Source organism: Centropristis striata, chromosome 14 (genome assembly GCF_030273125.1).
Source record: "Centropristis striata isolate RG_2023a ecotype Rhode Island chromosome 14, C.striata_1.0, whole genome shotgun sequence".
Lineage (NCBI taxonomy): Eukaryota > Metazoa > Chordata > Actinopteri > Perciformes > Serranidae > Centropristis > Centropristis striata.
The window spans coordinates 28,300,250-28,321,892 of NC_081530.1; the positions used below are offsets into that span (position 1 = coordinate 28,300,250).

At 45.8% G+C, this 21,643-nt stretch overlaps 1 protein-coding gene across 5 annotated transcripts; it reads left to right on the forward strand.

The window, feature by feature from the left end:
* The first annotated feature begins 191 nt into the window (after positions 1 to 191).
* On the forward strand, positions 192 to 21,287 carry ahdc1 (AT hook, DNA binding motif, containing 1). 5 transcript variants are annotated; one of them, XM_059350730.1, is made up of 6 exons: positions 192 to 723; positions 1,302 to 1,473; positions 13,855 to 15,147; positions 15,266 to 16,989; positions 17,585 to 19,331; positions 21,066 to 21,287. In XM_059350730.1, the coding sequence occupies exons 3-5, from the start codon at positions 13,948 to 13,950 to the stop codon at positions 19,323 to 19,325; spliced, it is 4,665 nt and encodes a 1,554-aa protein (XP_059206713.1). In that variant the 5' UTR covers positions 192 to 723; positions 1,302 to 1,473; positions 13,855 to 13,947; the 3' UTR covers positions 19,326 to 19,331; positions 21,066 to 21,287. The 5 variants fall into 5 exon arrangements, with proteins under 5 accessions (XP_059206713.1, XP_059206711.1, XP_059206714.1 ...); XM_059350731.1 differs by lacking the exon at positions 192 to 723 and adding an exon at positions 793 to 933; XM_059350728.1 differs by lacking the exon at positions 1,302 to 1,473.
* Positions 21,288 to 21,643: the final 356 nt, after the last annotated feature.

The window sequence follows — 21,643 nt, forward strand, 5'->3', positions numbered from 1 at the left end:
TCTGAAATTCCTCCCACTCTTGTCTGTATCTCGCTCTATTCACTGTCTTCCTCATTCACGCTCGCTCCATCTCTCAGTCCTCAGCAAACTACTGTTCCCATAGTTCCACAGGTGTAAAGAGAGGCCAGCTACGGGTGCCCGGATGGTTTTGACAGTCAGGCACGTTGGAGAGGCACAGCGGAGACTGGGGCGCACGAGAGACAGAGAGCTGGAATTGCAGAGGCAGAGACGCACGGGCGCACGGTCGATTTTCGCCTCCCGCATACTGGGGAGTCCCGAGCCTGTCACCAAAACCGGAGCACAGGGCTCGAGTGCGGTTATGTCAGCACGTTAATTGGGGACAAGACTGTGAACTAACGTCCCTGCTCCCAATTTTTTACATTTTTTCCTCCTTTGTGTTTTTTGCTTTCCCATCTTTGTTGGTGCAGATATTGGTGTGAGCCAGAGGAGCGGTTTTCCCATTGAGCCGCACGAGACGGTGGCGCGCGACGACAAGAGGAGACAGCGTTTACATTGATGTGGGAGGGCTGTCTCCCTCCGACGCGGGGAGCCCAAATGAAGGGGACATGCTGCGCGCTGACGGCTGCAGCCGCCAAGGCAACAGCTCCGTGACCCGGGAGAGGAGAAGCCCACAGCCCCGCCAGCCAGCCAGCGTTGACACCGCAACAGCTCCAGCAGCCAGGCAGCGCCAGCCCCCCAGACTCTCTCTCTGTCTCTCCCTTGGTGAGTGCGCGTGCTGCTTCTTGTGTACACAACACCAAAAAATTTGCTTACTGTCCGCTCAGCCAGTTGTGCTGCGCACCTCTGGCTACGTTTCCTTTTGAGTTTTTCTACATTTAACCTCGTCGGTGCCGCTGACACACGGAGCTCTGCATTCTTACCGCTCGTGCTGCTGGGTCATCTGGGTTTGACTGTGGGCATGCAGCGTGTGTGGTGAGGTCCTAAATGATGTTCAGACACGCACAAACACACACATAATGTTGTTGAATGTGCGCGCAGTGAACCCGTTGCCCCCACCTGTTTAAAAAAAAAAAAAGTATTTACGATCCTCTCACCTATTAGCCTCATTATCACTGAATATATGTACAGTGTTGGCAGGGCAACAGTATACAGTACCTCCCCAGGCACTGTCACACTGGTGGCACGCACACATTCACAGATACACACTCTTGTCTTGTTTATTTGTTGTCTCCTTCCATAGACTGTACCTCTGTGGGTGACTTATTAGTGACACATACCAGAGGTTTGACTGTGAGCCCAGCTCCTCATGACGGACAGGTGTTTGCTTTATATATAAACAGGAGACACCAAGAGTCCCAGCAAGCATCCAGTCCAGTCCCGGGGTTTTCCATCCCAGCAGCCCCCCTGAGTTGTCAGGGCAGTTAGGCAGGACACAGCAGCAGCAGCAGCAGCAGCAGCACATCCTGCAGTGGCAACAGGACTGGTGTGCTGGAGAGACACGACGTACTCATGGTGGTGATTATCAGCTCTTGTCTGTGATGGGGGTGTGTGTGGAGGGGGCGGGGGGGACTATGGAAGAAAGAGTGCACGAGAAACTGAAGGAGAAGAGAGGGAGAGGAGTCAATGTCGATGTCTGGGCAGTGACAGTTCGTTATTTAAGGGCCCCTCAGAGACGTGCACAGGCTGCCCTGGTGCAGGTGCTGTTAGTATGCAGAATGATACTCTGTCTGTCTGTCTGTCTGTCTGTCTGTCTGTCTGTCTGTCTGTCTATCTGTCTGTCTGTCTGTCTCTCTGTCTCACACTCAGCCAGTCTCACTCTCTCGCTGGTTAGAGAGTGAGTTTTCTTATTGGCAGGTCCACTTGGACATAATGAATAATTTCAACCATCTGAATGCTGGAATGAAAAGGAAATGGCCTTACCTTGGCATGCAGCCGCTGTCTGTCAGACTTGTCTTGAGTGCATGTGTGTGTGTGTGTGTGTGTGTGTGTGTGTGTGTGTGTGTGTGTGTGTGTGTGTGTGTGTGTCAAACAGAGAGAATGTGAACATATAACAGCTTAGGCCTATTGTGCTTCCTATTGGGGCTAGTTGTCATAGCAACGGCCTTGTAGCTCCGTTGATGTTCCTCCTGTCCTCATTGGCAGGGTCAGCGCACCTAACACACCACATCTCGTCTCAAAGCTGTGTGTGTGTGTGTGTGTTTGTCTCTGCAATTGTGTGTGTGTAAGCATGCATGTACTTCCAAGTGTGTGTGTTTGTGTGTGTGTGTGTGTGTGTGTGTAAGTACCTTTTGTTTGCGCCTTGCTGCAGTTCGTAGGCGTGTGGGTTGATGGCAGTGACAAGCCGGTGTGTGTGCGTGTGTGTGTGCACGTGTGTGTTTGTGTGTTGCAGTGTCACAAAGATACACCCTGCCGATATGACAGCCGACAGCTCAACCAATCACCTGTTTTCTCTCTCTGCCTATCAGCATGTGAGGTTGCTGTAGTCAGATGTCCTCTTGATATGGAGGTCGTCATGGAGATGGAGAAGACAGAATGGACACACATATTCATGTATGCTCACACACACACATGCACATTAAACATAGGTTGGTACAGTATATTTATTGAGTTCCTCTGATTTCCTGTTGTTTTGGGAAGTTGGTGCAACCTGTTGAATCGTGATTTGATGCATCAGGTCTAAACATGAAGTAGATTAGCGAAAGAAACAAAATCAGCAATTAAAACTCTTTGTGGTCCTATAATGCATCATTTTATACTAAGTTTCGGGCTGGAACTTAATTATTCATTATCAATTAATCTGCTGACTATTTTCTCGATTAATTGGTGGTCTATAAAATGTCAAAAAAGTAAAGCATGTCCCTCCCATTTTCTTAAAGTCCTGGCTGATATCTTTAAATGTCTTGTTTTGTCAGTCTAGAACCCAGAGATAATCAGTTTAATATGACATAAAGCAGAGAAAAGCAGGAAATCTCCATATTCAAGAGGCTGAAAACAGCATTTCCAGCCGTTTTTGCATGAATTACTTTGAGGATTATTTCAATTTTAAAATAGTTTATTATTTCTATGTCTATCAATAAGTTGCTAATCACTGCCACTCTACTGAAGTTTCTAAGTAGGGTTGAGCGATAGGGAGAAAATTAATTTTGTCTTGATACCGATATTGTCGGGTTGACTGTCTCACTGTGCTTTCACAAAATATTTAAACATTTAACTTTTTAACAAGATTTAATCATTATTAACTAAGTAGGTAAAGGTTTCTCAGAGTCCAATAGGCTGAAGACGGAATTTCCAGCCATTTTTGCATTAAAATGACTTTAAAGATTATTTATTTATGAAGATAGTTTTTTATTTTCATTTCAGTAATCATTGCTGCTCTACTTAAGTTACCTAAGCAGGTCTGAGCGATTGGGCGGAAATTCAATATACCTTTATATCAGTATTGCAAAGATAATACAGGGTTGACTCTTGGAGATCTCACAAAATATTTATTCATTAATAATTATAATGAGATATTACTAAGTGGGGGAAAGAGAAGATTGGATCAGTCTTGTAAGTTCAGAAAATGACATCACTTCACTGTAATGCAGCATTAAAACCTGGAAAAGACAACAGTTACGATATTACGTGATCTAAAATTCAAGTCGATATTTAGTCTCATATCATGATATTGCTCTGCTCAAAATTACACATCATATAAACCACGTCACCAGACGGAGCTTCAGTCATCTAAATCAGAAAGGATAGCCTCCCAAGACTGAGTCTGTTCAAACGCTAATTCTCCAAAAACAATCTCAGGCTTCTCCTATAACTACAAAGCATCTCATTTCAGGAATTTGGCTTCTGGCTGTGTGCAAGATTTGTCAATTTTTTTTTTTGATACAGATGTTTTGTGAAAGTCAGCTGAAGATCATTCTGGCACTCCCCTTTGAACTCCTCACAACAGATATATTGCTGCCATTTAGGGAAAGGGAATTTACGCCAGCGTTGTAAATGAGTCAGGCCATTATTACTCAGCACTTGAAATGCCTCCCAAAATACAAGAGACACTGATGATTTTAGGGCACAGATTCACATAAACAATCTATTCATAGTGACAAAATCTGGATGGTTAGAGCTTAGAGCTATATTCTCATGGCTTAGAGCAATCAGAAGATGGCTTTAAGCATAATATTTAGATGCAAATGATATAAATGTTTCATCTCCTTTTGTTTCCAAATCAGAGTAAAACTGTACTGCAAGGTTTTCAGGGTCTGCTGTTATTTTTAACATCTTTATATCCTATAATACCGCCTATTTTAATATTTAGTAATTGGACATTTCAGGAATATTTTACAACTTTTAATATTTTCCACCATGCAACAAGCTACTGGCTAAAAATAATTAATTACTTTGTCCTTGGAGTGAAGGGTCCTGTCTTTTACGATTCCTATTAATCTAATCGTCACCTGAAGTGAAATAGCTTTCGCCACAGGCAGGTAAACGTGGTTCACCTCCCACACACGCACGCATGCACACACACACACACACGCACAAATACACACACACAGATGCACCCACACACACAGCAACCATTTAGCATTAGTGTAAGCAGTGTTTGTATGCTCCATTCTGTCACCTCCCACACGATACATTCATAAAACGGCTCCTCCGCGCCAAAGGCACTGACTCAATAGAAGACATCTCCCCTTCTCTTTTCTCTCGCCTCCTTCCCTTTTTAACCCCTTGGCCCCCTCCTCATCAGTCCCTTCTTCTTCTTCCTCTTCTTCTTCTTCTTCTTTTTCTTCTTCTCCCACTTATTTCCCTCTCTCCTTCCGTCCCACCTATTCCTATATGTCCTTCCTTCCCTACCTACTCAATCTCCTCTTTCTCCTTGCCTCCCTCACACTCCCCCCCCCCCCCAACAGCGCTGGTTGCAGCCGGTTTGAGTCTGACAGTGGAGAGGAAGCTTCGACCTCTCACCTCCAGAGGATGGAGGGAGGGAGACAAGAGGAGAGGGATGATGGAGGGCAGCGGGGTTGGAGGGGAGGGGGGGTTGAAACTGCAAGAGGCGAGGGAGAGGTCAAAGAACAGGAGGGATTTGTGAAGAAAGAGGGAGAGGAGAGCTGGGGGAAGGGACAGAGAGAGAGAGAGAGAGAGAGAGGATGGAGGGGTCAGGGAGGAGAAGGAGTGATAAATGAAGAGAGAGCGGCAAGATGGAAGGATGAGGAGGGAGAGATGGAGCGCGTGAGAGGATGAGAAGGAGAAAAAGACAGAGTGTGAAGCTGCTGTGTACCTCCCTAACAAGCTGGACAGAATCAGCTTAATTATTAAAGAGGAGCGAGAGATGGGGAAAACACGCAGACACACAGACGTACACACACGCACAAAAGCATCTTTCAGTGTCTGGCACACAACACACTGTCTCTCACACACACATAGAGGCTCACACACACACACACCTATCTGCAGATCAACATACTTACACATGTACAGTGTGTCTGCCTTCTTATGCTCGTGCGTCAGAGTGTTATCTTTGTTTTTAGCGGCGTGTGAGTGTGCGTATACATGTGTCTGGGTATGTGTGTTAAAAACAGTGAGTCAGAGGATAAGCAGAGACTTGTTAGTGATTCTCCTCAACACCCCCGACCCCCCCATCCCTCCCTCCTCACTCTACCCAATTTGGCTTCAGCACCGTCTCAACGTTCCACCAGCGTGGCTTCAATGTCGTCCCATCAATATGAACAGATAATCAGAGCACTAAGGGGTCTGTCTATAAATCCCTGCCGTGAATATAGTTTTCACCCTCTTCCCTCCCTATCTTCTCTCCCTCTCCTCCTCTCCCTCCTCCTCTTCCTCTCTTGCCCGTTCCACCCTTGTTTCTAGTTCTCTTTCTTCTTTCCCTCCTTCTCTGAGGAAGTGTATGCCCCCAAGGGACGAAAAGATTCGCTACCTTCCAGGAGAGAAAGAGATTGTGTGCACCTCTCTCTCTCTCTCTCTCTCTCTCTCTCTCTCTCTCTCTCTCTCTGTCTCTCTGTGTGAATGTGTGTCCTCCACATGTGTGTGCGTGAGAGTGAGAACACACACTTCCTGAGACAGAGAAGGGAGAGAGAGGCAGGGATGAGCGAGTGAAGAGCAAGTGAGAGAGTGAAAGCTGTGGAGGGGGAGGAGAGAGAAAGAGATAAGAGAGAAAGACAGAGAGTAGTCGGGGAGAAGGGGGAAGATGGATGAATGTACTGCGCACTGTGTGTGTGTGTGTGTGTGTGTGTGTGTATGTGTGTGTGTGTGTGAGAGAGAGAGAGAGAGAGAGAGATGGTCGAGAGATGCAGGTAGACACTGAGGGAAGGAAGGGTTTCTTATCCTCTCAGCAGAAGTCATAATTTCTTAGAGCGTGCACAGATGTGTGTGTGTGTGTGTGTGTGTGTGTGTTTTTGTGTGCATGCCTGATTGTGTTTGTGTGTGAGAGTGTTACCTCGCTCAGGCTCCAGGCCAAGAATCCGAGAGGTACATTGGTGAAGCGTCGGTGTGTATTGTGAGACGCATGTGTGTGTCTGCGTGTGCTTTCTGAGTGGTGTGTATGTTGAGGCTGTGGCTGATGAGCTGTCAGTACCTACAGTTGGAATGTTCACAAGGCGGCCATTGTTGTTCAAACAGCCAGCAGCCTTCTCCTTGGCAACGGGCGCTGCAGCAGCGTCTCCCACAGCAACTGTGGAGCAGGAGTATGGAGGGAGGAGGAGTCAGGAAGTCAGGGCCGCAGCACAGAGGCCCCTCTCCAAAACACTGGCCTCAAGGTCTGAGTGTGTGTCGGGGTCCAAGCATCTGGTTTGTGTGTCCTCTGTGTGTGTGAGGTGGACTGTGCTTATGTGTGTCGGTATGTGTGGTTTTTCAGTGAGTTCTTGCCAATGTGACTACGTGGAGTGTGTGTCAGTGTGAGCGTGCATCCTCTCTCCCCACTTGTGTGCTTGTGTGTGTGCGTGCACCTGTGTGAACTGTAAGTGTGAGCGTTTCTGTGTTTGCACCCAAAGTGGTTGGTTTCATCTTCCTGTATTTGCATGTTTTTGTGTGTGTTTCCAGACGTATCCCTGTTTGTGTGTAATCCCGTATGTGTTTTTTGAGTGCGCACATGTGCACACTCCTAGCTGTTCCCAGCTGGCGTGGTTGGTCACATGACCTGACTGAGGGGCGGCCATCAGCAGCGCCAGGAAACTGCCTGCAGGAGAGAGTGAGAGAGATAGAGGAGAGACAGTGTCAGGCTGAGTTGAAGATGAGGGAGGCGTGTTGGGGAGTGGGAGCGTGTGTTGTGGGAGAGAAACTGGGGGCGGGAGGTGTGTGTGTGAGAGATGAGAGAGGGAACAGTGAGGAAGAAAAGTGAAGAGGGGGGATGAAGGAGGAAGAGGAAGGGGTAATACAGTCCTCTCGTCTTAAAATAACTACAGCATGTAGGTTCCTGCAGAAACAACAGGAGAGAGACAGTCAGATAGTGAGACAGTAAGATGGGGGTGGGGGGTCCTGGTTTTGTGTTGACTAGTGTTTCCAGCTACTTCCTTAGTCCCCTGTGTGCATCCTTGGCTTAGCCGCCACAGTATCTGGTCTGTGTGAAGTCTGTTTACGTTAGATGTGTGTCTGTCTGTCTGAACGTCTGTCGGCCTTTTTGTTTGTCTGCACATATGGTTTATGTGTTGCTCTCTGTTCATTTATATGCTTTGTGTGCGTGTTTGTTGCGCGTGTGCACGCACATGCTTGCTCTTGGCAGGAGATACAGCACGAACACTGATGATGGAGATCATTAGGAATTTCCTGCAGCTGGGGGAGGTGGTGGTGGTGGGCTCTTAGCAGAATGGGGGTGAGTGGGTTAGAAAGAGAGGAGAGGTCAGAGTGAAGGAGAGTGTGAGTGGGTGGTGGGGTGGCTGGGTTGAGGGTCTGTATGTAAGTGTGTTAGTTGGACTGTCTGTGTTTGACTGACGGGAGCGTGCATCGAGCTGCAGCCCAGCAAAGCCCAAAGTTCAGCTCTGTTTTTGAAGGCTGCTCGTGGTAATCTTTGTGCAAGCATGTCGGCCCCAGTAGTGCAATATATGTGTATAACATTCCTCGCCCCCTTTGGCACACTCACTCACACCTCAAGCTCTCAAAAAAACCCAGTTCTGTTGAGCTTGGATGTGCTTAAATTCTAGCTGCTCAGTGTTTCTGCCTTTTGGGCTACAATGCACTGCAGTGAAGGTGAGACCTTATAACTTAAATTTTTATCAGTTTTTTTAACTTCCATTTAGTTGAGTAAAAACTTTGCACTGTTTGGCTGAGTATTGAGTAAATGTTTAAAAAGTTTTTCCCCAAAGTGGGAAGATAGATAAGCCTTTAAATCCAGTATGCCTGATGTACAGTATCAGTTTAAGATGATGTCTAGGTATTGCTTAGTTTGTGCTCGGGCTGGGTGATATCAGGGGCGTAAGAATACATCAGACTGGATCGATACATTGATTCAGTGATCAACAATTCAATATTCCAAAGTCACGATATCTTTAAGATACATCTCTACTCTTTTAATTATTTAATTAAAGATAATAGATTTATTTCATTTAAATGTCTGGAAGAGCTCAGTAATACATTTGTATAACCATATTTTAGTTTATTTTTGTGAGTTGATAATGTAAATGTAACTGATACATAATATTGTCTCATATTGATTGCAGACTCCTGAATTTAATCAAATTGAAATTGTATCATGGCAGACTTTTTGAAATTAGCAAATATCTCCAGGCAATATAGTGATGATATATATTTTCAAAAATATATAAAGATAATATAATATAAAATCTTCTCTAACATTTATATTGCATTGTCAAAAAAACAGCAGCTGAACTGCGTTACTTTCAAATTGTTACATGTGGGAGTAAAGCTGGAGTGAACCATAGTGGGGATATGGAGTATGGAGTATACAAAAACAGGCTTTAATACATAGTTATTTCATATAGATATAAAGCTGGAAGACCAAAATCCAGATACAGGTCATTTCATATCTTGACGTATGTCACAATATATATCATGATAAAGCATGTTTTCTGGTCTAAATTAAATAACCTCATTGTAAAGTATGCAAGTTAAATACTAATACGATATAATAATTCTCATACAACTTAGAAGAACTGAATTTTTCACTAATTTATTAAGAGCAGTGCAAAATGAACATAAAGGTTTAAATAAATAAATATTTCCACATGTATACTGACTATATTTACATGTGCATCAGATTTTTGGAGAAATTTGAGGTTACTTGTCATTACTAATGTAGATAAAGTAATTATGTACCATGATATCTTAATATGGGATTTATCACAATATGGTTCACCTGAAAGACAATAAAATAACCCAGCCTTACATATAGGCTATTTATTTATTGAATTACCATAAAACATGTTATGCTGCGTGATATATATCGTTGACGAGATATGAAAGTTTGTTCTTATGATGCTCCTGAAGTTGATTAAAGTCTTTTTTTTATCACATCAGTATGAATTACAAATACATTTTAATGCATTTAACTAATATAAAGCTCCACATTCAAAGACCTAGAATTCATGGTTTAGTATTTGATTTGATTACTTTACAAAGCAGTGAGTGTTTACAGTTCAGTGGCCACTTTAAAGTGATGCTGGGTAATGCCATGCAAGGTCTAATGTTTCATTGACAAAGTCAGACAGACGTTTATTATCTGGCACACATGACACGCTTGTTTCCATTGAAAACAGCTCACGGATGACTTGCAGTTAGTCATCCAGTTGTCTCACAGTTTTGTTGATTATCTTTTGCATTAGTTGTCTTTTTATGATTTATTATTGAAAAAGTTGTGCATTGTTGTGTGATGCATGTCGGCAGTGGAGGCTGTAGAGGCTGTAGAGGCTGCAGGTTCATCAGGGCTGAGGTTGTGGTGTGGAGGAACGAGAGGCTGATGGTAGTTGAGTTTCTGCACGGTGTCACTCAGTCTCTGTGGACCCCCCCTCCCCGCCTCTTTTTCTCTCCTGGCCTCACATACACTTTCTCCCTCTCTCTGTTTTATCCCCTCTTCTTCTTATCTGTCTAAACCTCTCTGTGGAGCTCCCCCCCTCCCCCTCCCCACCTCTCTCTCTCTCTCTCTCTCTCTCTCTCTCTCTCTCTCTGTCTCTCTCTCTCTCTCTCTCTCTCACACTACCTGTCTCTCTCTCCCCTCCATGTCCCCCTCCCTTACACCCCCCCATGCTGTTTCGGTGCTGCTGCCTGTCTCTTAGCAACAACTGCACACCCGTTAGAGCTCAGTGAGTGCTTTTACAAACACACCCAGGAAAGACACACTCATACACGCACACACTCACAGACACACACACACACACGCACACACTCGCAGACACACACACACACACACACACACACACACACATGCGTGCAAGCACAAACACATCCACACTCTCACACACACGCAGGGTCTAGTTCCTCATTGAGGGTTGCTGCTGGCAGGCCTGTGAGTCTGCAAGCCTTTGTGGCAGTGAGATAGATGGGAAGAGAATAGATATGCTGTACAGCTACCATGTACAGAATGATTGTTCCTCTCAGTCTATGCACAACAGGGCAACTGCCCAAACTGGAAAATGACAAGTTCTCGTCTCTGATTTCACACTGGCATGTGCTCACATCAACTCTGTGGCATGTCATGTTGTTGTTTCTTTTTCTTGAAAGCACACAATAGCAGCAAAACTTTTACGTGCAGATGAGGAAAAGATCAAACATTCTCAAACAATAGTCATATGAGCGCTGCTCTTTGTGAAACAGATTCAACAGATCATCATGTGGGAGCAGTGCACACCATCGGCTGTTTTCTCAGACAATACTATGCCACTGTGTGTTCCAAAGCCCCAGAGCCATTCACAGTAAAATGCACCAAAACGCATTTGCTACGTATGACGGTGAATATATTGGAATGGCATCTGATAGATGCCAGGAGTGTTTGCTTAAACAATGAATCATAGTGGGAGCGTTTTATTGGCTGGCATCTAAGCTCTGTCAGAATGCCCCCCGCCGAGCACAGTAGAGAGATATTTGCATGTGTGTCTTTGTTTTGTGTGTGATCGTGCATGGCTGTAAGTGTGTGTGCGTGTGAGACATGTATGTCTTTATGTGCAAATCGATGTGCGAGTGTGTGGGAGGATGAAGCTGTGGGGGCATATTTGCATGTCTCTTTGTGTGTCTGTGAGTGACAGCGTGTGCACGTATGTGTAAGCACATGTGCAGCAATGTTTAATTAAAGCATGTGTTCTTCTCCTTCTCTCATACACCGGTCAGATGGAGCCTTAATTAGGGAATGCTGTTAATTAGACGAGAGAGAAAGTGAGAATGGGAGAGAAGAGAGGCAGGGAGGCAGCTCTGGGCACAGGAGGGAGTGGGTGAGGGGGTTAAAGAAAGTATGTGTTTTGTGTGTGTGTGTGTATGTTCATCTCCATGTGTGTTTGTCCCAGTTGTGTCATTCCTAAGAGCGTTGAGGTTGGTCTGCTTCATGCATGCAGCTCTTAACTACAGCAAAACTCTCACACTCCTCCTTCTTTTCTTCCTCCGTCAACTTTTTCTCCCTCCTTTTTGCTTCTCTTAAATCTGTCTGCCTCTGTCTATCCCTCCACTCACCATCCTCTCCCCGTCTCAATCACATCTTTCCCCTCCCTGCACTTCTTCTTCTGTCTCTCACCCGCTCTCATACTTTCTCACGCATTTGTGCACTTATTCGTGTCTTTCGCCCCCTCCCCTACTTGTCCCCCTCTTTCTTTCTCTCTGTCCTTCTCCCTCCCTCCTAATCAGAGCCATATGTTGGAGAGGGAGGCAGAGAGATCTGATGGACAGGATTGTGTTGTATGTGCAGAGTGTGGTACAGTGTTAGTACAAGCCGTGCGTGTGTATGCGTGCAAGTGTGGCACGCATGCTTGTATTTGTGTTTGAATGTGTGCATGCGTGAAGTCACGTGTGAGTCTGATAGCACGTGTCGTCCAGATTTCGTAAGACTTATATGTGTATGTGTGTGTGTGGGTTCTGGCATCCTGCATGCTTCCAGTTCTCCTCTGCTCTGGGTTTCTGTAATCCCTCTATCGTTCCTGTCTTTCTGTCACCTTCATCTCTCCATCCTCTCAACACCTCTGTTCATCACCTCTCTGCTTCCCCCTGGTGGTTGTGATTATTCACACATTCTCATTCTTGTTGCACCCTCCAAGTCTAGTGCTTTGTAATGAATTTCAATAGTTTTGGTGAAATGTGGCATGCAGTGTGAGTGTGTGTGCTTTTCACCACAGCTCAATTGCTTATTATGAGTTGTGGATTTTTACATCATGTAACCGACTCAAATATGGCGAGATTGAAAAATGTGGCACAACTCACTCAGTCCCACACCCAGCACATGATTCTGTGAGTCTGGTCTTCATCATGTAATGGCAATCCTCAGTGTATGTTTGTGCGCATATTGAAAATCCATTAGAGTAGTTGTAGTGACTCACATGTGTCCCGACAATCTGTTGGAGCACATCGAAATGAAATATTAACTACGATTAGAGTTTAAAATGTATATTGCAAGTCATCCTCCAAAATAATAGCGTCTGATGTGAGATGGTGCAGCCCTCACCAAAATACTGATTCTAGTCTGGTCTGATGCGTGCTGTGACATCATGTACTAATCTCTTATTCTCTTTTTCTTTCTGCTCCACCCTCCTCCTCACTCCACACTTTTTCTTTTCCTCCCCCACTCACCATTTCTCCTACTTTCTTTAACTCCCTGTCCCTTCCTCTTTCTGTCTATTCATCTGTCTGTCTGTCTGTCTGTCTGTCTGTCTGTCTGTCTGTCTGTCTGTCGGTCCGTCCGTCTGTCTGTCTGTCTCTCGCTGTCTCACTCTAGCAACCATGGGCAAAAGACAGGAGCAGAGGGGAGAGAGAGAAGTATGTGAGCTCTCCACTGCAGTATTGATGACCCAATGATCCCCTGCAGAACAGAGCCAGTCAGGCAGACAGAGTGAGGCTCAACTCAGAATCAAAATCAGAATCAGCGCCACAACCTTTTGGTAAAAGCAACCAATTGAGCAGGGTATGAATGGTAAATGAAATCTAATGTTGTAATGCTGCTGTGTGGGTGGCACAGTTAATAGAACAGAGTGCGTTACAAATTAGCTGTATGGCCAATTGCCAATAATTCAACCACACAACCACAATTTCATCTGTGCTGCAAATTTGTTTGATTTTTATATGCACGGTGTTTGATGCCTTACAATGACCAATATAGTCAGCTGTAGGAGTTTATATGAAATAAGGATGCCGAATCAGGTATAAGTAACAATGGGGCCAATCTATTGAATTCAATTCAATGTTTATATATAATATACATTATATACTGGAATTTTGAATCCTGTTGAAGTTTTGACCAATTCATTGCTTCATTTAAAAGGTTTGCATTTTAACTGTAATTCACAGTCCTTTAAAGATTTTGTTTACTAAGTTGCTTTTGAACAATTCATTATTTTAATAATTAATAACAATTCAGTAACTTTTGGATATGTAAACTGATTTATGCAGTGTTTTATTATTTCTCTTATTTATTTATTTTTAGCTTTCCATTGTTTGACTTTTCCTTTTTTTCTTTCTCTTTGTTTGTATGATAATCTTTTCATTTTACATGTTCAAATTAAAATATATGTATTTATTTTTTTACATTTTCATTTAAAAAGTCAGCAAAGCAATGTTTAAATCAAGCCGAATGCTCCCAGTCACTTTCACACAGTGAGGCATGTCGCTTTTTAATTAAACACTGGCATTAGATCTGTACTCGTTATGAAATGTCATAACAATGAATTGTTAACATATTTTTGGACTTACCTATCCAGATGATAATGTTTTTGATAATTTTGTTTTTATTTCTGTCCCCAGGTCATTGAATCTTCTTGCCTGTTGTTAGAGGAAGACAGCTACAAAGAAGAAACGCTCATTTTCACCCTCAGTACCAGCAAGACTGTCCACTGAATGAGTGGCTTGTCAGATCACCTACATTCAGGCCAAACTGGGGCTCCAGTGGGCTGTGGTGGGACTCAAGCAGAGGAAAAAGCGTGTGTGGGAGGGCTGGAGGGGCTGGCAGGACCTGAGCTCTGGACCAGGGAGCTCGGGCTCCAGGAGGGGTCCCAGGATCCCTCTAACGATGGACTGGCATCGGTGACCTCCGACCTTTTTCCCACGTCTTCTTCCGCCCTGGCCAACGGCCTCCATCTGCAGAGGAGGCTGGGGCATAGCACCTGCCGACGCAGGCAGACGGAGACTCACAGCACTGCTGAGACACATACATTTGCAGAGACACTTAGAAACATGCAGACGCACATAGACCCAGATGTGCATGCACAGGCTGTTTCACACGCACGCATGGATAATTGTGGACACATGGATATCAACCCAAATATGGGTTCTGTAGGGCCCGAACACACCAGAACTCTCACACCAGAGGCCATACACACAACCTCACCTCAACCCCTATCTTTGGCCCTTGGCAATCATCCTGCCTCCACCAATCAGCGGGCAGCCCCAGTCCTCACCATAGACACAGACAATCCCACCTTTTGTCCAGTCCCTACTGGCCCAAACCCCAACACAGACTCCTCTCCTCTTCCTGTGGAGGCAGAGAAGAAGTATGCACTCCGCAGCTCCGGACGTCCCCGCTTTCCCTGTCACCTGCGCAAATCCTCCCGCCTCCGCCGAAGTTTAGAAGATGGGGAGAAGAGAGCAGGAAGGGAGAGAGCAGGAGAGGAGGAGGATGAAGTATTGGAAGAGAAAATCTGGAGGGTTAAAGAGGAGGAGGTGGCAGTTGGGGTGAAAGAAGAGCCTTTGACTGTTGAGGCTGTTCTCCCCACGCCTCCCTGTCCTACAGAGATCCCTCTTGCTATAACTGTACCCAAACCTGCTCCTAAAGCTATACCTAAACCTGGGCCCAGACTTGGGCATAAACCTGGACCTAAATCCAGGTCTAGGCCCGCACCAAAATCTGTCCATAAAGCAGCTCCTAAAAGTGTGAAACAGCGCCAGGCAGCCCAGTCCTTAGCTCAACGTGCTGCTGCTCATCTCCAATTTGCAGACACATCCACCATCACTGCATCTCTGCTCACTGTGAAGAAGGAAGCTGTTGCAGATTTAGGCGTGCCTACCTCCAATAACCGGAGACGTGGGCGATTTGTAGGCGTAAGTTAAATTATATTTGCATATCATTGTAGTTAGTCCTTGACATAACACACAATTTCATACCATGCATGAAACTGATGTTTATTAAATTTGTTTCATGTTGATCTCTACTTCACAGGTGAGGAAGATTGTTGTTAAGGTGGCTCGTATTCCCGTCAGCCTGAGCCGCCGACAGAAGAGCTACAAGATTTCCAATTTGGAGACTGTCACAGGGACAGAAAAAAGCAGTGATGGTGGTGTGGAGGGCTCAGAGGTAGCTCGAGAGCCGACCGCACTTCTCCGAATGAAGAACAATGGAAAGAGCGTTATGGTGATGTTCCCTCCCGGAGAACTGCCTGTTATTCTCAAACGCAGACGGGGACGACCACCTAAACAAGTTCTGCCGGGAATACCGGGAGAGCTTCCGAATACGGGGAATGCTGGTGGTACTGGAGACCAACCCAAGAAGCCCCAGAGGCGGCGGCGGACTAAACTCCCTACTCCTTATCCATCCTATGTTAATGACACTAATGATGTTAAAACAGAGTATGGGGATGTTTTGTCCAAACTGGCCTTTTTAAACCGACAGCCCCCTGCCACTGGCCGCTGCTCTCCCCCGCGCTGCTGGACACCCAGTGAGCCAGAAAGCTTTCATACCCCCTTGGAAAACCCTGGAATATCCACCCTGCTCCACCGGCTCACTGGGTTCAGACGCCCGCGTGGCAGAGGAGGGGGAGCAGGAAGAGGTGGAGGAGGAGCAGGGGGGGTTGGGGGCAGTGAGCGCAATAAGAGCACTTTCAGTGACTTCTTTGAATCCATCGGCAAGAAGCGGAAACTGAGCCCCCTGTCTGAGCATGGATTGCCTAGGAAAAGGGGGAAGGGTGCGGGTGGAGGTGGGGGTGGTAGGGGAGGGGGTATCGTAGGAACTGAATCTGGGGGAGAGAAAATAATCAAGAGGAGACGTGTGAGAAAAAATGGTGCATTCAAAGGGGAGGGGATGACCATGGGGCAGGACTGGCCTAATGGGGCAGGTGGCTGGGGGGAGGGGGGTATGGATAAGGACAAGGGTTTGGGTGGGTATCAGCTCTGTGGCTCTCCAAGAGGAGGCTTTTCCTCCTGTGAGGTTGGAAGAGGAGGTGCCTACAGCAGTCCAGGAGGGAGCAGAGGGGTCGGACCAGCTGGGGAGGACTCACAAGGCCTGTTTGCTGGGTATTTTCGGTCACTCCTCGACTCGGATGATTCGTCAGACTTGTTGGACATGTCGTCCCCACAGTCAGACCCCAGAAAAGCTTCATCCAACCCTGGTTATGAGCCATCCAGTCCAGCTACGAGTCACAGCTGGTCCCCTGCATTCCCCAAGTGGAGCTCCAAGGGTGCAGGTTCTGGGGTGGAGGGTTCACCGCAGGCACATTGCTCCTCAGCCAGGCCTCCATACAGCTATGGCAGCCTGGCCCAGACATCCCCCACCACCTCTACCTATCCCAAATCCACTCCTCCATCTCTCTCCCACTCTCCTAGCTCCCCTCATCCCACCTCTTTTGGCCACTACTCCTCTGGCTACTCCTCCTCCTCTCCTGCAGTGTCACAGAGATCCTCTGACTGCAGCTTTGCGTATGGATCTGGACACGGCAGTGGCAAGGCCGGGTCTGTCGGTCAGATGGGTTATTCTAGCTACCAGTCAGCAGCCAAGCGAGGCTACAGTGGATATTCTGCAGCAGGTCATTCCTCCATGGTGCGTGGAGATTCAACAGGACCCACATCACCAGGAGGAGGGTACATGTCTGTGGCCAAAAGCAGCCCCTTCAGCTCCTCCTCTTCTCCAGAAGGTTACAAACAGTTCAACTCTAATCAGTGGAGCTACAGGTAAATTATGTGGCCTGTCCTCATAAAAAATACTCAAAAAGTAATACAATTAATTCAAGAAATGTGGCCTTTTCACACATAATCTGACTCGGTATGAAAGGGTATTTGATGAATAAGAGATTAAACGTTTTCTTTGTATGTATTTTTTTTTTACAAACTAATATAAGTCTGACCACAGCATAATCAAAGAGAACAACTTAAAATAAATGGTTCATCCTAGACATCATTTTCAATCTTATCATGTCCACCATGTCCTAATTTACAGTCGATACTGGACATTACTTAACTCAAGGTTGGAATCTATAGTCAGAACCTGCATGAAAACCAGAAACATGAAATTAATCTAAAACATGATGTCATGAGCTATAAAGTTCTATAGACAATGACTGGTGACTGAAAACCCACTTATCATTTGTATCTTTTTTTAATATATGAAATGAACTTTTTCTGTTGTTGTGACTCTGAAACAGTAAAAATACCCATATACGGTGTCCTCTTAATGATTGGTGGAACTGCAACAAATAGGAGTAAAAATTATTATTCATCAAGTGTTTTTTTCTAATTTGTGTTGCTATCTTTATCTTTCTTTTTCCAGACAAGGTTATGGTGGCTGGTCAACAGACAGCTTTGGGCCTCAGTACCCCGGCTACAGTGAATATGGCTCCAATGAGTCCAAAGACATCTTGGATATCTCAAACTACACCCCCCAGAAGGCCAAGAGACCACCTTTTCCTGAAAGTCTATCAGAATCCTCCTCTGACTCTTCACATCTTGGCTCTGCAGCCACAGGAAGTGGACCGAGCTCCACATGCGGCACATACAAACTGAGTGAAGCTGCGTCTGTTAGTGGAGAGGGGGGTCAGTCAAGTCTGTCCAGCCTGGAGAAGTTGATGATGGACTGGCACGAGAGCGCTTCGGGACCCTCGTATAACTGGAGCCAAAACGTCCTCTTCCAGGGCGGGGGAACCAGCAAACCCGGTCGTGGTCGACGGAAACGGACCGAACCACAAACAGAAAAAGAAGGGGGGTCTGCTTTACACTCTGATTCCCCATCCAGTCCCTCCCCAACGCCTACTCCTGGACCTAAGCGGGGAGGGGTTGGAGGACGGGGCAGAGGGTCCAGAGGAGGCAGAGGCGGTTTGTCTCCATGTCAGAGAGCCAAAGGCAGGGGAAAGGCTGCTGCTGCATCAGGAGCGGGAGGAGCAGTGACTGCCGGAGGTCCAGAGGGGTCTGGGCTGTTCCAGGAGGGGCTGGACTATTACAGTGGAGACAGTAGTAGCCTCTCTCCCCTGGCCACTCCCAATCCTGCACCAGCTTCTAGCTACCTCCAGGACCCCTGTGAGTACCCCTCCCCTTATTCTGCCCACCCCTCCACACCTTCCTCTGAGGAGCGGTATCCAGCCTTATACCCTGGAGAGTCCTCCTCTTCCCTCTCACCCAGTGTCTCCTCTCCCCCTTACCCTCCCAAGCCCACCCCTCCTCCACCCCAGACTTACCACCCTGTCCCCTCTAGGACATTCTCTCCCTCTTGCTCTCCGTCACCACGGATGACACCCCTCTGTGCCACGGCACTGAGTCCCTCTCATCGCCCCCCTCCGAAAGACCCACAGTTCTCACAGTATGACTCTCCCAGCTACTGCAGCTCCCCCTATTGGTACGGACAGACATCGCACAGCGGCAGCCCCAGCCCGCATTCTCACAGCACACACTCAAATACAGCCGTGCACTCACACAGCAACCCGCACACAAGTCCCCACGGAAATACACACGGCAATCCGCTCGCTAGTCCAAATGCGAGCACACACACGCACATGAACCCGACTCCCCATGACACACACCATCACAACACGCAGCCCCACGCAAACCTGAGCTCACACTCCAACACCCATCCCACCTCGCTCCTCCAGAGCAGCCCCCTCTCCCACTCAAACCCTCACACCAACAACCAGCCCCACCACAACACACACACCAACCCCAACTCTCACCTCCCCACCCATACACACTCCAACCCCAGCACAAGCCTCCACTCCCACTCAACACCTGTGCTTTATGAGGAGTGCAGCCCTCCCTCGACCGTGCCCCCCCACAAGCGGGATCTGACCCCCCACGCTATGAGCACAGGCCTCCGCCAGGGCCCATTGCCTCTTTCCCCCTACCCCAAACCTTCCCTGGACTCCTCGCCGCATCAGGAGGAGACTGGTGGCTTCTCCTTGTCCCACCAATCCTACCAGGGCATGGGACACCGCTACCCCTCCCAGTCAGCTCAGGGAGGTGGGGTGCTGTGCCAGCTCCTGGACACAGCCAGCGATGACAGCTTCAGCGTCACCAGCCTGTAACAGCAGGTGAGTTAATTGAACCTATGTAGAAACAAGACTATTCTGAAACCTGGAAATCTAGTAGAAATTTCTATAGGAGCATTATTACTGATACTTTTATGGACATTAAAAATGAGTGAGAAAAATGAATCCACCAAAAGATACAGTCATGGAAAAAATTATTAGACCACCCTTGTTTTCTCCTTGCTTTCTTGTTAATTTAATGCCTGGTACAACTAAAGGTACATTTGTTTGGACAAATATAATGGTCACAACAAAAATAGCTTATAAGAGTGTAATTTAAGAGCTGATATCTAGCCACTTCCAGCTTTCAAATATCAGCTCTTAAATTAAACTCCTATGAGCTATTTTGTTGTTATCATTATATTTGTCCAAATACATATACATTTAGTTGTACAAGGCATTAAAATGAACAAGAAATTGAAGAAAACAATGGTATAATATTTTTTTTCCATGACTGTAAAACAAGTGTAAAGCTGAGCATTACTAGATCTTTAATTGGATGATGAAGCACTATTTGTAGTTGTAATTTTTTGCATCAGTTTCACAAAACAGCTTTATTTAACTGCTATATTGGTTAAGTAACTTTATTTATTGCTTTTGCAATACTCCTAGGTACTACTATGTTCTCTGTAGGTCCATGTTTGCAAATTAGGATTAGGATTAGGATCATTAGAACGTGTTTTATGATATTTTGTGTCTGAAAACATGTTCAAGTAAAATACGGAATGTGGAAACTTTACGCTGAAAACTCTCCATACAGCACAGATATAATTACACTATTATTGTATTTTTTGGCGGCCGGGAGATCTTTGTATCTTTCAGATGGAAAAAAAATCTTTGTAAAATAGGTCAACATGTCACAGGAGGCACAGGACTCTGTTTAATGATTAGCTGTGGGTATTCCCTTTACTGCCAAAAGTCAAGTAAACTATTCACAACTTTTACTTTGCCGTACTTCGCCACAGAATCAAATGGCCACAGTGCACTGAGCTTGTAGCAGCAGCTGCAGCTTTCTATAGACATTACATGGAAGCTCACCACAAGATACACTTGGCCACTGCTTGGTGGGCTTTTATGGCATTCAAGCTTTTTTAATTTTGTATCATTGGGCAAAAAACAAAAAACATGCTGTAATTTAAGTGGTCTGGAAGAAAACTGGACTTTTGCACCTCCTCTTGGCTCTGTTCCTCTTTTAGGCTTTGGAAAAATAGCTTGTGACAGGAGCCAATCACAGGTGATGTTCTTCAAACATGGATGTGCATGCACGTCCATGCAGATGGTGAAAGCCTCATTCAATGGCTCCCCATCGAAAATCCTGCAGGAAAAGTTACTATTCTAGCATTGGCAACTGGCTACACTGGAAAGCAACCCAAAAAAATGGAAGATGGATGTGTCAAAAGTTGAGTCTTAAAGAGACTCTGACAGTAAATGCGATGAACCACATGTTAATATTGGCTCACCACTACGGTGGAATTTTGTTTTGTCTGTTTGAGAATACCGCCATGCCTTGCTTAGCTGAAAAAAATTAAAATAGATAAAAACAGAGTAAAAGAGCAATTGCACCATCATGCACACATTACTTACAGCATGTCTTTTAGCACCAAATCAATTAATGGTCTATAAAGTAGTGTCAAGGTTCAATTCATAGTATGCTTTTCATTTTATTATCTGAGTCTCATTTTACTCCATCTCTCTTCACCCTCCTTTTCTCTCCCTCTCCCTCTGTTTTTCTTCCAGGTGCATTCAATCCAAGCTTTTACAGCTTTGCAAATGTTCTGTTTTTTTTTCTTCTTTTTTTTGTTAAGGAGACTTCTTTATGAGAGACTGTGAAATGAAGGGTGAGAATTTAGCTGCCAGCTTTGGACAGTAAAGCTTTAATTCTCCAGCATTGACAATCAAGATCAACTGCAATTGAAACACCCAAGCATGCACATACACAAGTGTACACACACACACACACACACACACACACACACACACACACATAGACAAACACACACACACACACACACACACACACACACACACATAGACAAACACACACGCATGAGCAGATTAATTCACTACCTAAACATGGACACATAAAATAATACATGTGTACACTCACTCACACTCTATGCTGGAATGAGGGAATGGCCAAGAGGAGCTGACAGATGAATACCAGACGCTGATGGACAGAGACAAACCTATTTCCTCACCCCTTCAAGTCTTGCTGTGATACACAGAGGACTCCGTTTCCCAGAAGTCTGTATCTTGCCAAATCTTTCTGGTCCTGTTCTGTACATCTGCAATATGGACGATCGCACTGCTCTCTC

Coding starts and splice junctions, on each gene's coding strand:
- ahdc1 (XM_059350730.1), top strand. CDS start 13,948: ATGAGTGGCTTGTCAGATCACCTACATTCAGGCCAAACTGGGGCTCCA. Junction 15,148..15,265: donor GACGTGGGCGATTTGTAGGC/GTAAGTTAAATT, acceptor TCTACTTCACAG/GTGAGGAAGATTGTTGTTAA. Junction 16,990..17,584: donor TCTAATCAGTGGAGCTACAG/GTAAATTATGTG, acceptor TTCTTTTTCCAG/ACAAGGTTATGGTGGCTGGT.